We start from the raw sequence: 16,314 nt of genomic DNA, 5'->3' as shown, positions 1-16,314 counted from the left end.
GTTTTGCCTTTAAGTCTTTGTGAGGTTTGCGGTTTTTGCGTGAAGCTTGGGATATGTTTGTGTATATGTCTGTCGCTTTGACATCGATTTATGTTCTTGCTGCACTCCCTTCAAGAGTTTGGTGATAGTAGACTCCATGGCTCTTGCATTTCCCCCCCTTCTCTCAATCTCTATTTAGCTAGTGTTGCATAATCCCCTTAGGCCTGAGTCAATGGAATCAAAACAGCGAGCAAACAACAGCATTAGCTGCTCAAGCGCTAAGTCTCTTAGCGGCGGGTCGCAGAGGAAAAGCCGCTATTTAGGTCACTGACCCCGACCATGTAATTAGCCAGCTGCGGAAAAAGTTGGGAAATTTCTCTGCGCACGTGGAGAGAAGGAGGGGGAAAAAAAAAAGAAAAGCAGCAGGACCGGCAAACAGGAAGCGTCAGACTAAATAAAGTCCCATTGGAGCTGAAGCGCTTTAACGGTTGTTTGGAGCGCGACATAAATAGCCTTTCCAGAGTCGACTCAGACCATAGGCTTTAACCACGATCTGCCTGCATGTCTGTGGGGAGGGGCTTCCCTCCAGGCTGATCTGTATGAGGTGGGCCAGGTCCTGATGCATGCCTCTATCACATTTCGCTAACATGTAAACCTGTATCAGGCTCTTCCCACCAAAAAACATGGACCGATTTGTGCAAATGCAGTTGGTTTGTTGGAACGTGAACGCCTGAGATCAGTCTGGGATACGTTCCCTCTTTTTCTTTCCCAGTGAAGGGAGAAAAGAGAGAAGAGAGTCATTTCTGAACTGCCACTTTGACAAAACCCTGGCCCTTTTTCTGTGCATAAATCAACTTCTGTACTCTCTGTTCCCCGAAGCACTGGAATCATTTATTACTTCTACAGCTTCACCTCTGGGTGTATTCTGACGAGCCGTTTGGAGATTATATTGGAGACGTATTTGAACTCATCTCTTGCCCAGTTCATTTTAGTGGGGGCTGAATGAAGCTTATGAGATATTTGACACTGTTTTCTGTTGATTTGTTTCTCAATTCAGACTTTGTTACTGAAACAGTGATGTGTTGGTTTTGGCATGATACACGGTCGAATTCTGTTCCTTCAGCGTAAATTTGCATTTCATTTGTCACCTCTGTTTTCTTTCTCTCTCCTAGATGGAAGGTGTGGGTCAGTACTTTCGGGAGCAGCTGCTTCAGTCTCGGCACAGGGGGGCTTTTGAACTGGCCTACGTGGGCTTCGTGAGGCTGACAGACACGCTGTGCAGGTGAGACTCATGGCTGCATTATGCAAGCGTGCAGACGAGATATCTGAGGTTGACTGATGATGACCAAAGATAACCTGCCTCCAGGAGCCTTTCCCTCCCACCCATTACAGTAATGATTAACCTACAGACTTCGGTAAGAGGCTGTGCTGATCTCTGAGGCCTCTCTCTGTTTCAGCTAGTTCAATAAGGAATGCTTCAGCAGAACTCATGATGTTGTCTTTGGCAGCTGCATGCATACCTGAATCGTTCAAGCTCTCCCCAGTGCACCCTCTTAGCAGCTAGCTTGGAAGGCTGAGCCAGCCACGGAGTAGCCGCTCTCCCAGAGATCAGGAAGTTCGCAAAGCGTCCACATCTGGAGAGCTGAGCTTTAATGGCCGCTGGAATGTGGCTCTGTGTGAAGGTTAAGGAAATGAGCTTTCTCGCTGCTGCTAATGTGACACGAATGGGACACTTGGGTGGTTACCTTCGCCTCTGGGGAGGAGCATATCGCTAACGCCTTGTCATTTTAAGTTTTTTGTCCACCCATTTTCCTTTATATTTTCTTTATTGTCGTTTGGGTACTTAAATGGGTTTCTAAATGGTTCTTGGCTTGAATGTACTGTACTAAAGGAAAACTTTCCATTGGTCTAGAATCTTTACACAATGTGGAGGTTCTCTAAACGTTTTCAAATGAGATGTGCGAAAAACCTTTTTAAAATTCTTAAGAGAACCAAATTTGTTTCTTTTATGACATTGCCTGATTAGCCAGTTCTAGTTTTCTCTCTAAGGCCTTGTTTGCACTTGGCATGAACACCTGTCCCAAGTGATCTGATCGTAAGTGATCAGTAACTGTGTGTGATCAGATTTTGCAGCTGGAAAAAGGTGCACATTTTCTAAGTCAGTCTGACATAAATGTGCCATGAGTCCTTGTTTATGTAAATGTACTGACTGTTGCAAACACTTAAATTGCGTAGATTGCGAATGTGACTCGTGAACAAATTGGAGCAGAGACCAAAAATACGCTTTGATCCCTAGTGTGATGTGATGACAGAGCTGATTGAGGCAGTCTTTTGACGCTCTTAGTGAAACATTGTAATACTTTAGTGTTCACACTACAAATGTTATCTGGTTTTATGCATCTCTGACCATCACCTTTGGTGGTTTGAGTGGTTGAATCGGAACTCCGAGACGTACTGGATCCTGTTGACACCTGTAATTATCGCTGTCCACTTAGCCCTGTCATGCTCATGAAATTTTAGTTGAGGTCTGTCATTAATAATTATGATTAGCAGTTTTTGTCTTCATGTTCATTGTATGAAACTATAAAAGTAAAAGTCTAAAGTGGCCAAATTGGCTGATTAGCTATTCCTTGCAGTCAATTCTTAGTAGTAATTGATGATAACAGCTCAGTTAAAAAAAACTAAAAATACAACTGCATGTACCATGTACTGTTCTTGCACCAGACGTTAGCGCTTTCATTTCCTCAAGATGTGAGTGTCTTAAGTCATTTTCTGCTTTTTTTGTTTACATTTGCCTCAATTTAGTGGATGAAAATGCACCCAATTCACATTCTGTTTGCTGCCACATTAACATTGTCACTGACACACAAATACCTTGCATCTCTATTTTTGTCTTTTTTTTTTGCTATTTCTTTCCAGTTGCCCTGTCATTGTATTTTTATTTTTTGGATGAACGAACCAATAGAAATGGTCCAAAATGATATAGAAAGCTTGTTACATTAACTTCAATTACAAAGTAAGAAGTCTTTTTTTCTTCTCCTGTGAAAACTGTTGAAAATAGCTGTGATCCATTGTAGTAATAGTGATCAGCTCAAATAATTGTGATTAAGCAGTTCTGTAATAATTGTGACAGGCCTGTCCACTCATGATCAGAACATCCAGGACACATGTTAATGCCAAGCATAAACAAGACCCTAAGAAGGTGCAGCTAGTCGTGTTTCCTGGGAGTCTAAAAGTTGTGCAAAGGTTTTCACTTGCACATGCCAAATGAGCAAACATACACAAACACGGCCTTTAGTGGGGGGAGGTGATCACGCAGTCAGGGGGTGTAATCCTGGAGTGAGAGGTGTGTGTGTGTGCTTGGCGTGGCGTCTGGTATGCTGCATGGCTTGCGCGTTTGCAGCAGAGGGGTTAGCTGGGCTGGCGACTGCGAGGTGTTGCTGGCTGTGTGTGCAGAGTGAGCACGTCCGTGTGTGAACGCACACGCCGACTGACATGCCCCAAGTGGCTTATGAGGTGTTGATTGTAGGGTGTTTAACTGCTGCTTTTTGAAGGTTGCTTTTGTGTTCCGGGTGGTATGTTCCAGAGTGAGGTGTGTGTGTGTGTGTGTGTCCATGTGTGTCCATGTCTAAGTGTATGTGTGTGCTTGGTGGTTTGCGTGTACTGGGTGGATTGTTTGATCTGGACTGTTTGGTTCAGTGCTTCTTGTATAACAGCAGTACTTTTTCATAACAGGAGGCCTGCATTCCTCACTGCTGTCTCTGCCTGCGCAGAGGCCATTCACACACACGCTTGGGCAGCTGCGGTGTGTGGGTGTGGGAGTGTGTCTCACTGAATTCAGGAGAATGATTTTCTGCATGTATATTTTTAAGGGCCCATATCATTGAAAAACCTTATTAATGTTGCCTTTTTTAATAAGAGTTTGACTTATTTACTGTTAGTCTTAAAGTTTCAAACTCACCGTTCTCTTCAGTCCATGCAGTCTATGTATTGAAACTTTAGCTGCAAAAAGTCCACTCACCTCCTTCAGTGGTGATAATGTTGTCTTGTTCGTCGTCTAAGAGAAACGAATGCAGCAGTGCTGCTTTCCAAAAGGTCCAGACGTCTAAAAGAAATGATTGAAGTTTATTTTTGACTTCCTAAGGAGTCAGCCAATCAGAGCAGAAGAAAATTTGCATGAATCAGTTTAAAAGGCACAGTAACCGAAAAAAGCCTGTTGAATTTAATTGGATAAAAAGGTTGTGAAATCAAAATTAATTGTTTTTATACAATAAAACCACACAAATGTTGTTATAAGTCAACTGAAAATTAGTCTTCTGTAGTTTAAGCCTTTTTATACTTTTGGCTTAAAAGTAAATATAACACCCCTGTTAAGTTACCATAGAGTTTTTATTTAATTCTTTCAACACAGTGATATGTGTGTGTGACATGACACTACAATATGTGTGTCATATTGTAGTGTCATGTCACACACATGTACCTTTTGTACATACATACATACATACATACATACATACATACATACATCATCTAAACCGCTTATCCTTCTGGGTCGCGGTGGGGTGCTGGAGCCTATCCCAGCTGTCATTGGGCGGAAGGCTGGATACACCCTGGACAGGTCGCCAGTCCATCGCAGGGCAGACAGACAGACATACACAATCTCACACACACTCACACCTGGGGGCAATTCAGCATGTCCAATTGGCCTGACTGCATGTTTTTGGACCGTGGGAGGAAACCGGAGAACCCGGAGGAAACCCACGCAGATACGGGGAGAACATGCAAACTTTCCACACAGAAATGACCCTGATCGCCCGGCTGGGAATCGAACCCAGGCCATTCTTGCTGTGAGGCGACAGCGCTACCCCCTGCGCCACCGTGCCACCCTGTACCTTTTGTATGAAAAGGTAAAACATTGCAAAGATAAAAAACAACATAAAGTTATTACTCTCACTCAGTAGAAGATGAAACTGTATATTTTTGAGTCATGAAATTCCCCCAAAGCTTTCAGGATTTTTCTTTCATAACTGAAACCCATCCCACTGCTAGCCAAATAACAAGCTATACACACGCCATTGTGCTCATGTTCATAATGCTAAACGGTCTTTAGTGAGTGCTCTGAAGATCTGCAAGCAATCCGGATGGCCCAGCACTGTTGTTAAGATAAAGATTTAACACATCTGCTTGTTTTTGAATCATTAGTGACGCGCAGAACTGTGTTGTGACTAACTAAACTTCTGATTGGTGTAGAGACCAATCAGAGTAGTAACAAGCCTTAGGATTGGTGTAGAGGTCTTGTTTTGTAACTGCTGCTCACAGCAACAGTTGCCGCCGTGTTAAATCTTCAGAAGTGAATAGATAGCAGTACAAAACAATGCATGCTTTTATAACCTGAACAGTATACAAAAACATAGTGTTTCACCGTCAAAATGTAAATGCTGTCAGTAGATTGAGAATTGCGTTTTGCATTTTCCAGCAAGTTCAGGATCACTGTGCCAAAACTAAATTTAAAGCAAGTCTCTGCACCGAATGGTTCCAAAGTTATTAAATATGGGGCATGGTTTTCATGTTGCCAGAGACAAAGTCTGCAGAGGATTAATATGAAATACAAGAAAAAAGTGAAATATGAGCCCATTAAACTGCATAAATAAATGCAATCGTGTGCAAAATCTCTGGTCAAATTGCAGGTTTTGTTGGTTTTAAATTGACAGTAAGTTTAAAGCCTTCTGTCGTCTACTGGGAACAAACTTAAATATGGAATTTTCTTTCAGTATTTATTGCACAGTTTCCTTTTATTTGGATATTTACATTTGCTGTTTATTCTCTTTTTTGTTTTATATATTGGGGGAAAAATTGGATCACATCTTATTTATTTTTTATAATTTTTTCCATGATTTTTCATATCAAAGGAACTAGTAATCTTTCACTGTTTGCTAAAGTTTTAAAAGGGAATTCCTCTGATTTTTCAAAATATCTACATAATTTAATGGTTAAGATGTAAACAAAGTCATTCAGAGTGGTTTAATGTGAAAAGCTCCATTCTAGAGAAACTAGAATTGTTTACAGTAGTGGTGATAGGAACTTACTGTCTGAAGAGTTTAATGCCTCTTAAAGCTCCCTCACAAAATGATTACATGAAGTGGTTATGTATTTGCTGCGTAAGGTCTGAGATATTGTTTTACAATAGATTTGTGAAAGCATTTGGCTTAAAATTATTTTAAAAAAATACATTCATGGTGGAGAGGTAAATGCAAGTCTTAATCAAGCAAAATAGTTTGATTTTAAATTACCACTATTTGACCATCATTAACACTACATATAAAAACACAGAAGGCATGTGTTGGCTCACTGATCATTTTGGTTAGTAAATAAAAAGGCTGTATTGATGTGGTAGACATCATGACCCCTGGCTCCTATCAGCACCACTGTAAAGAAATAAGTAAGTCAATGTAAGTCAGTACGTTTCTGTACATTGACCCTTTTCACTCTAAACCACTCTGAATTTCATTATTACATTACATGTCAGTAATTTAATTACACAGGAAAACTGGGGGAATTCCTCTTTAAAATGTGTAGAAGAGTGTTCTCTGTAGAGGATTTGTGCTTATTTTTACTAGATCAACAAAACATGGAGTTTGTCCAGATGGGCCCAAATTATTGCATACGCATGTATAAAGTTGTACATGAGGGCTTCAGATCATTTTCTTGCTTCACATGGCCTGAAATAACCTCCCCACATCCACACCTGGTCCACACCTCGCATCACAGAGGAAGTGCCAATAGTGGCTCTATTGCGCTTACATTGCTCCGTCACCTTCACGTCCCGTGCTTTGTAGGGCATGAACCTCGGTCTAACTGCCATGCTGTTATGTCTGAAAGTGGCTTAGCGCCCCAGCACGCGGGATTAAACTCTTAGGCTATGGACAACAATAGGCCCGGTGTCTGTAGACGTCTGTGAGTTGTAATTGTGTTTGAGGGTGTGCTTGTGTCACTGGCATAAGGGGTTTTACTTCGTATTGCTGGACCTTACTTTGTTGGGGATTTTCCCTGATCTTACTTGTCTATCCATGGCTGCGATACCTCTGAGGTTAAAGTTCTTGAGGGAACACATTTGGATCCACTTTGATGTTCTGTGTTTCTTCCTTGGAGGAAAGAGTGGGTTTTATAGGCTTCAACAGGTGCAGTAGTGGTAAAAGTGCTTAACTTTTGGTTTTCCTGTTACACTTGAAACAAACAACCATTAGCAGCTCTGATTAACTTGTGCCCACTTTGTGTGTCTTATAGGAGCGGCAGTGCCACTCTGCAGCAGCTGCCAGCTCAGTGGTTAAAGGAGGTTCTGGAGGAGGTTAAATGCAGCGACCCTTCTTCTAAACTATGTGCAACCCGCCGCAGCGCTGGAATCCCCTTCTACATCCAGGTCAGGATGATACCAGGAGAAAACTCTGAAGCAGATCGGGGGAAAAAAGAATAAATCTGATTCATGTAATAATAATAGACATGTGACCTAATGATAACATAAGAACGGTAAGCAGCTAGCTGAGTGTTATACTGCACTTATAGTTTGTTGATCTTGCATAGTCTAACACACATTTGCACACGAGTGAGAAGTGATATTTCATTTCTTTTTTTTGAACATTTCTTTTTATATCAGTGCTTCATTATGATTAATACCACCTTTATTAGAGAAATAAAAATGTGTTTTTAATTGGCATAAGGTATTATTCTTTTCAAAAAACTCTTTATATCCAAAATTGTTACAACCAGATATGTAGTGTTTTGGAATTAAACTCTTTATATGAAAATATATTTGCATTGAGGCGTAGCAACCCCTGGTTCCTATCCCCACCTTCATTGTAAAGAAGACTAGTTAAGTACCTGTACAGTGAGCACATCAGACAACTCTAAATAACTTTGTTTACATCTCAACAGTTGAATTATGCAGAACATGATAAAAATCTGTGAAATTCTCCTTTGGCTGAATAAAACCAAAAGGGAGTTGGACGAATTGGCAGAAATTTTCCAAACAAAAAGAAGGTCTATCTCAATATTTAGGTCTCAAGTGTAAAATCAGCACTATGCTTATGATATGATGATGATAGCAGATAATTCACTTACATCCTCTGAAGACACATCCTTTGAATTCTCTTTCAACGTGCTCACATTATCAGATTTATCTGCTTGGGGAAGGGGTCCGAATGTCCAAAAAACAACCCGCGTTCCGTAACTTTCTTTTGCACGTTGCATGCAGTTACACATTTCTACCAGAGAGGTCTCTAAATCCCTAAATCTTTGGGTGTTTTCATTCTTGTGCAGTTTCGGTGTCTGAAGTGGACTCAGACCATAGAGTCATGGTTTTCTGTGCATATGTGAACAAGCCAAACAAGCTCAAGCCCCTCTAAACGGCCCCAGAAACAAACTGAGGTGGTCTCAGTTCGGTTTGTTTGTGGTTTATTTTATGGTTTCACTGATTTGTGAAAACAAAAACCGCTCCAGTCCGCTTTTGCTTAGCTTTATGGTGAAGAGCTCGATGCTCACCGTACGCACACAGCCACAGTCTTCCAGCACTTCAGCATGTAAAAACAGACCACCAACGATCATTTAAGGTTCTACTTAGGATAAAGCCTGTCCGTGATCTGTAACAAGACAGCAGCCTGACATATTAAAGCGATAAGATGCAAGAGCCCAAGTGATTTTACAGTGTTTAAGGCTGATGCTAGACAGGCACGCAACACAGACCTTTAAGCTGCTTTCACACTGAACTCTTGAATGGATGAAAATTCACTGCTGCTCTTTCAAATACACTATTTTGTTGCAGAGCTCAGTGAGGAGCACGGTGAAAAACAGAACCTGCCACCGTAGACATGCAGGGTCATTTTTCCAATTATGCGTGATGCACTTTGGTCAGTTGTTTCAGCGCGGCCAGTAGGAGAGCAGCAGGTGTGTCTGGTAGTTCTTCTCACTGAGAAGAGTTCTGAGAACGCTGCCCAGTTTGCGAGCACTGCAAAGGGGTCTGAGTTCGAATGGAGTTGTGGTCTGAGATCTCATCAGAGCTTAAAAGGACCAGAAAGAAAACTGAGTCCTCTTTATAGTTCACTTACATTGTGAACACAAAAAGAACTGAGGTCATTTGCCGTTGGTTCCTATTGAGGTTCACTTTAACAGAACTCAGTTTGGTTCATTTAAATAGAACTGTATGTGAAAACACCCTTACACTGTGTAGCTTAAGTGAACCACTTAATTTAAAGAAATTTAAAGCTTAATAGTTTTTAAAGAAAGATTTGTATCAGTATCAGTTGATAAAGTTTCAATGTCAGTATCACAAAAGGAAAAAGTGGTGTCATGCCAACTCTGATCTCCCAGGGATCCTCTCCTGTACTCCTGTAGTGAGAACTCCAATTCCCATGAACCACTGCCCTAGATCTGCCTTCAGCAGCATTATGTAAAGACCAGGATATCAATCACTGATTTCATTTAGCTTTTGTTATTGAATTCTTCCCTGGTGGAAGGCCCATTGAGAGATGGGAATGCTTGAGCACTGAAGTCAAGAAAAACTAATAAGCTTTTGGATGAGAGAGAGGGAGAGCTCGAATTCAGGGGAGGGAAAGAGAGAGGAGGAATAAACTCAACACCTTGGCAGGAGCGTGCGTTCCTGCGGTATGTTCCGGAAAAGGCAGGCTGGCGTGGTGAGGTCACGCCCTGCAGCTTGCCGTGCTGTGGGACGCAGAGGAACGATCCTGAACTCACACAAGGCCGAATGCAATTCTGCTTACTCCACTTCCTCCATCCCCTTAGAGAGACTCACTAAAATGACATTTTAGCTCTGTAATAGGACTTTGAGCAACCTTCTCCATAGAGCTGGAAACTGAGGACATATCAATGTCGGCTACCCTCCCCACAGTAATGAGGTGAATCTCCCATCTAAACAGAGAATGGGGTGTGGTCCTTAAAGGGGCTTCCCCTGAGGGTCCAGCAGGGAGTGGACATAGGAGAGAATGAGGACACTTATGAGTTTCATTAAAACTGTCAGTATCTCCATGAGTTACACACATTCTCTGTTACCTAGCTGTAGTGTTGTGGTATGAATCTCATCAGAACAGTACATGTAACACAGTTTTGAGAGCAATCTGAATTGTAGACACAGTAGTATTATAGCACAACTCTGAAGCTATAATAATGTGCTGTAAACTTTCTTCCTCTTTCTCTCTCTCTCTCTCTCTCTCTCTGTAATTGCTTTTACAGGCTTTGCTGTCCTCTGAGCCGAAGTCATCCAGCTGTAGCCTGCTGAAGATGACCATGAGGGAGCTGACTGCCCTGGCCATGCCAAGTCATGATGGAGCTACTGAACACAGCACTGTCCCACAGGTTTGCACACATACAGTCCTCAGGAGAGTGTCGGTGTGTGTATGTACAGTGCTGTGCAAAAGTTAGAAACCACCCTTCATTTATTTCATTTTCAGTGAAACGACCACAAGTTATTAATTTTGCAGTGTCAGGAGAAAAAGAACAGAAATCAAATACAGAGAATTTCATAGAAGCCTTAACAACTAAATATAATATTAAATAAAAACTAAATAAGTTTTTTCAATATCTAGTGTATCTATCCTTTGCCTTTGTTACGATTATTATTACAGAATTACTGCTTTCTGTTTTTCAGAGAAATCGGCAGGGATATTTTACCACACTTCCAAAGTTCAGTCATATAAGTTGGTTTGCATTTTCTGCTTTTCACAATGAAAAATCAGTCCAAACGCATTCAGTGATGTAGAGGTCTGGACTCTGGGGTGGACGGTTCATTGTTCTGAGAACAAACAGCGTTTATGTTTGATTTGCAGATGTTCTTCTTTGTTGTCTATTTCCTGTTCTCAGTATCACCTTCTTGACTGCTTCACATCCTTTCAGACTCATTGCATTGAGTCTTCTCACTGTGGAAGGATGTGCAGAAACACCTTTGGATTTTTTTTCAGATCTGAAGCTCTGAGTGGAGCTTGATTCTCTCCTGTTGCTCAAACATGAAAGTTAATGGATTGGGACAGTTTTGTGTGCCTGTCAGGTTGTTAGGTTGTTTTTAGTCATTTTTTTGATCTCTACTTGTTTTCCCCTTCCTTTCCCCTTCTTAATTAAAGTGGGTTATTTTGAATCCAGTATCCCCAGTAATAAAAAATAATATGTAATGGCTTTTTTGACTGGAAAATGGAGGGTGATTGCTGAACTTTTGCACAGTACTGTATCTGCAACAGAATTGATTTTATTATATTGTTGATTATAGTGCATTATTATTACATTATATAATTGGTTACTAGATTATGATTGATATTATGTTATTGAATGTGCTACTGATTCCATATTTTGAATGGCAGCTTATGAGTGTCTTTGTGTATGTCTTCAGGTCCATGCTCTGAACATCCTGAGAGCTCTGTATCGGGACACGCGTTTGGGGGAGAACATCATGCCCTTCGTGTCGGAGGGCATGAAGGCTGCAGTGCTTGGCTTTACCTCTCCTGTCTGGGCTGTGAGTTACTGTTGTGGTTTATTCCTCATAGACTTTGCTATTACCTTTTGTTTTTTTTCTTCTTACAGTAATATTCTTCCACAATTACAAAAACATGACCCCACATCATTACACCTGTTTTACTTTAACACAGGACTCAGCAGTCTACTCACTCCCCCTCCCCGTATTCTAGTTGTATCACGTTGTTATTTGGATTCAGAGAAAAGGGGAAGTCGCCAGCACGCACACATAGACACTCTCCCTCATATTTCATCACGCTTTCCCTCACGTACACTTGTCTTGTTAAATAGTAACTGCTTTGCAGACCCTGACAGGTTAATCATTAAAAGTACACAGGGGCAAGAGCTCTACGTGCAGACACGCACACACCCACACACGCAGACATACACAGCTGTGCGGTAGTCCTGGCTAGCTGCCCTGCCTTGACCACTTTGATCACCTCTACATGGGGACATTCCGCCCACTTGTCACCATAGCAACAGTTCCAGGTCGCATTCCTCTCTCCCTCTCTCTCCCAATATCCTCTGTTTCTCAGTCTTTCCTTCTTTTCCTTTGGATCTGCCATAATAGTGGTCAATTTCTGGTTCTGTGCATACAGTACAGTTAAAATTTTGTAGGTTTATTGCACTGCGCTATAGCAGGCAAAATCCATAATTCATAGTTCATATAGAGCTCTGAAATAGTTTTGCCCCTGTATGTTCCAAAATAGCCTCCCAGTAGTCTCTGTGGAATGTGTTGCAGGCACGACAACACTGCAAGATGTTACTATAGCAGAATTATTCACTCAGCCCTACTTATATCTAGACCCAGATCTATGAGTAACTGTGGGGGATTCTGTGTACAATACAGCTGTTTATTGGTGGATTATTATGGTAGTGATGTCAGGCAAGGCAGGTCACGCTTATGATGCAGAGTTGTTCTTATGACTGCATCGTGAGGCTTTCGTGGAAGATCATTTATTGCTAATAAACAGAAGGAAAATGGGCTGTTTGTGTTTTCTGGCTGATCCTTAGGCCAGTGCTGTAGATACTGAAACCCTCTCAGTCATGGGGTTCTGACACAAAATGCATGGCAGAGTGATCTCCAACAGAAACCGCGAGGAGAGCGAAAGCTTATCTAGGTCACCTCTGTTTCACCCCTTTAGCTGATCCTTTCCTTCTCTCTCTCTCTTTCTCTTCACCGCCCCCCCGCCCCCAGGTGAGGAATTCCTCCACTCTCCTCTTCAGTACTCTGATCACTCGGATATTCGGAGTGAAGAGAGGAAAGGACGAGCATTCCAAAAAGAACAGGTATGATATTGTTGTCAGTATGGCCTGAGCACCTTGGGCCTGTTTCACACATACTACCTCTGTGTTGCCTAAGCAATGCGGAGCATCTTGCTTTTCATGTCTGCGCTCATGGGAACCAATCAGAGCTTTTACACAGGCTGTACAAGCAGCGCGGCAGAGCATCCCAAACACGGCACAGAGGCCACGCAGTATTGACAGAATGGGTGAGGACCCCTACACTGTGCAACAGATAAATAAATAAATAAATAAATATATAAATTATAAAACTAGCACCAGGGGTGCCATACAAAACCCGTTAATTAACTAAAGGTACCAATGATGGTACAAATTTCAGTCATTAAATTTCTACAAAGTATTTTACCATAATAATAACAGTAACAACCATTAAAATAAATGCAAATGTCTGTAAAATAAAGGTGCTAATTTGTTTCTGTAAATTAACAGCAGTGCTAAAATACAGTATATTGCTGCTGTCAGAAGAAAATGTCTGTTTTATGTTGTTTTTCAGTTTTTGACATAATTTGAAAATGCCTGTTGTTCTTTTATGTTGTGTGTAAATTTCATGAAGAATGGACCAAAGAAACAACCCAGAATTACTTGGGGGGGAAAAAACTCTGGTTCCATTGACTTACATTAAAAGTAAAGTAGGTTTTTTCCTTCTCCTGTAGAGTTACCATTTTGGAGATACAAGGTTTTCCTCTGACAACAGCGATATGTATGGTTAATTTACATGAATTTAACCTTTTTTGTGTTTATTGACCATTCAATTTTATAGTACTTTGACAGTGAAACCTTTTTTTTGTATAAGCTGAAATATGCTAGAAAAACAATGGAAATGAATCAGAAAAATGTATAATAACTTCATAAAACGCAAATTCTTCAGTTTATTACCATTATCAAATGAAGTACTGGCCAAACATTTTGTGCTACATACACATTTTCTAGTTTGTCTACCAGCCTGAAAATGATCATAAAGCTGGTGAGGATAAACAAATGTATCATGCTCTTTTACAAATTATATGTTATTGAATAAAGTAACTGATTCCGCTACGTCATCCTTAACAACCTTCCAAGTATCCTGTTTTGTTTGGATAAGGATGTCTGGATAAGAACGTGCATGCTGTAGCACTCCACAACTGCGTATGTATGAATGTTCAAAGCGTGCGGGCTGTCATGCTGCTGCATGTTCATGCCACTCAGAGGTAGTATGTGTAAACAGTCCCCAGTCTCATTGCCAGAGCTGCACTTTTTACTTCTTATTACTACACTTAGGCGTAACTTTGGTGTACAACACGTTCCCCAACAGGGGGCACTGTAATTCTCTATTCACTCGCTCTTCGTATGTATTAATCTCAGCCTGTGCTCTGGCCCACAGCGTGTGGCACTGCTCCAGCTCCTCAAACAGTCTGGATGTTTCCTACAACTCCTTGTTGCCTTTATCTCTGAGCTGTTACTCTCCCTTTCTCTCTGTCTTTCTGTCTGTGTGTGTGTGTGTCTCTCCCCCTCTCTGTCTCTCTCTCATGCACACATTAACATTTCTCTTCATGCTTTGTCTCTCTCTCTTCTCCTCTCTTAATTTATCTTATCCTTTTCCCAATCTTGTAAAGTTTTGCACATTCTTTCATCACTTTACTCTATTGAGGTACTGCCATAATGACTTTGAAAAGTCATTCGGGCGAGACAGAAAGACAGGATTAGATTATTCACCATTTTGTCTTTCTCAAATTGCACCTTCATCTCTTTCTGTAGTGAAGGAAAATTGCTAATTATCACTGCAAACCAGGTTTTCTTTGCCTTTCTTAAAGCTGCACTATGTAAGATTTTAAAGTTACAAGAATAAACTTGAGGATAAGCTCGAAGCGATATTTCGAGGATGATGTAGGCTAATTGTAGGGGCCCTGCCATAACACGTTGTGCATCTCTGTTGCTGTACTGGCGAGGGCGAAGACTCCGAGCACGCCAGAGATCCTTGGGGGTTGGTCATTTTGATTTTCATTGTCTCTTGTGAAACTACATGCCCTCTTCGAATGGCATGGAAATGCAACCACCGATAGCTGTGTAGAAGACCACTGCCTGCGCGTTCTCCTTCAACAAAACAGGCAGTTTCCTTTCAAATCCGTCTGTTTTTTTTATTCTAAATAAGTGCAGTTTCTTGCACAGCCATTTCAGCAGCGTCTTATCCTAATAACGATCTGGTGCTGATGTGCAGGAGAGACAGGAAGACTGACTTTTTCTTTATGGGTGAAATCGATACGAAAGAATAACTCCAACTCCTCAATGTTCCTTGTTTCAACATGAGGAGGGTGTTACCTTCATTTTGCAAACCTTTTGGCTACAATGTTGTTGGTTTTCCTGGTAAATTCCCACTGTAATGTCATAATTCTATGACCTTTTATCTCAAAATATTACGACTTTATATCTACTATTTTTAATTTTTTTTCAACAGTGGCCCAAAAACGCCATCGTACTATACTGATGCAGATATGATGACAATAGTTAACTTGCATCCACAGAAAACACGTCCTTCACCATATTTTGACTGAGTTCTCTTTGAATACTCTTTCAACACACTCACATTCTTCAACACTGCATGTTACACATTTCCTCCAGAGAGGTCTCCAGATCCCCCAAACTTACACAGTGTAGCTTTAAATAGGATGTATTATATATAAGCATTGTTAAAGTTTTAAAGTGTCCCATCCACTCCCCTGCCCATATGATCCATATAGGGAAACTGTGCTGCAAAATCTGTCCATTATGATTCTGTTGTTTTGGTGACACCAAAAAAATCAATGCTTTTATATATATCCACACAACAGTTTACCCGCATGTTCACGTTGAAGTTACAAGGAGTGTTTCAACCTGGACTGCTTGACAAGAGCCACCTATCAGAACAGAGATCATTTACATATATCAGATCTGAAGAAACAATAATAAAACAGCCTGTTTAATTCTAAGGAGTAAAGAGAGGTTGGAAAATATCCATGTAGAAATGAATTACTCAAGCCTCATAAGTGGCCACTTTTATAAAGTCTCTCCAAGACACAAACACAAACATTCCTGCGATAGAGTGCTCCAGATTGTGCCATGTAGCTGTGCTGCTGGTTTGACCCCTGACCTCCCGCTGTGCTAACTGCCCCATGTCAGCTTTCCAATTCCTCCCTAACCAAACGGAGCATGCTCTGATGTAATGCTGACCCAGGGCATTGTGGGAGGTCACATAGCGGTCACATTATTTAGATTATGAGATAGTTGAAATGGAAAATTAGGAGTGAGTGACTGTTAGCTACACAATGCATTATAGTCTCTTTTCATTAGTCTTGTCAAAGTGCAGAAAAGAAAACAGACAGCTTCTTTAATACATGATGATGATGATGATGATGATCAGCCTCGCTGCTAGAACCCAGCAGTACATCGGCATATCGGATCTAAGTGGTGCATAGCTGGGCTGGTTTAGGCCCACAGTGCCTCGCAGTGCTCTAGTTTACTGTGTTTGGTCAGTCCAAGAACACAATGTGGTTCTCTTTAGTGTGATTT

The 16,314-nt window shown here is 41.2% G+C and overlaps 1 protein-coding gene across 1 annotated transcript in view; it reads left to right on the top strand.

The window, feature by feature from the left end:
• Positions 1–16,314, top strand: part of thada (THADA armadillo repeat containing) — a 108,637-nt gene that overhangs the window by 23,715 nt on the left and 68,608 nt on the right. Inside the window, exons 22-26 of the mRNA XM_036573810.1 lie at positions 1,152–1,261; positions 7,264–7,396; positions 10,219–10,341; positions 11,366–11,488; positions 12,686–12,777. Coding sequence (XP_036429703.1) covers positions 1,152–1,261; positions 7,264–7,396; positions 10,219–10,341; positions 11,366–11,488; positions 12,686–12,777 — 581 coding nt within the window. The remainder of the gene's footprint in view (positions 1–1,151; positions 1,262–7,263; positions 7,397–10,218; positions 10,342–11,365; positions 11,489–12,685; positions 12,778–16,314) is intronic.

This window comes from Colossoma macropomum, unplaced genomic scaffold (genome assembly GCF_904425465.1).
Source record: "Colossoma macropomum unplaced genomic scaffold, Colossoma_macropomum, whole genome shotgun sequence".
Taxonomy (NCBI): Eukaryota; Metazoa; Chordata; class Actinopteri; order Characiformes; family Serrasalmidae; genus Colossoma; species Colossoma macropomum.
This window is presented reverse-complemented; position numbering and strand designations above follow the sequence as displayed.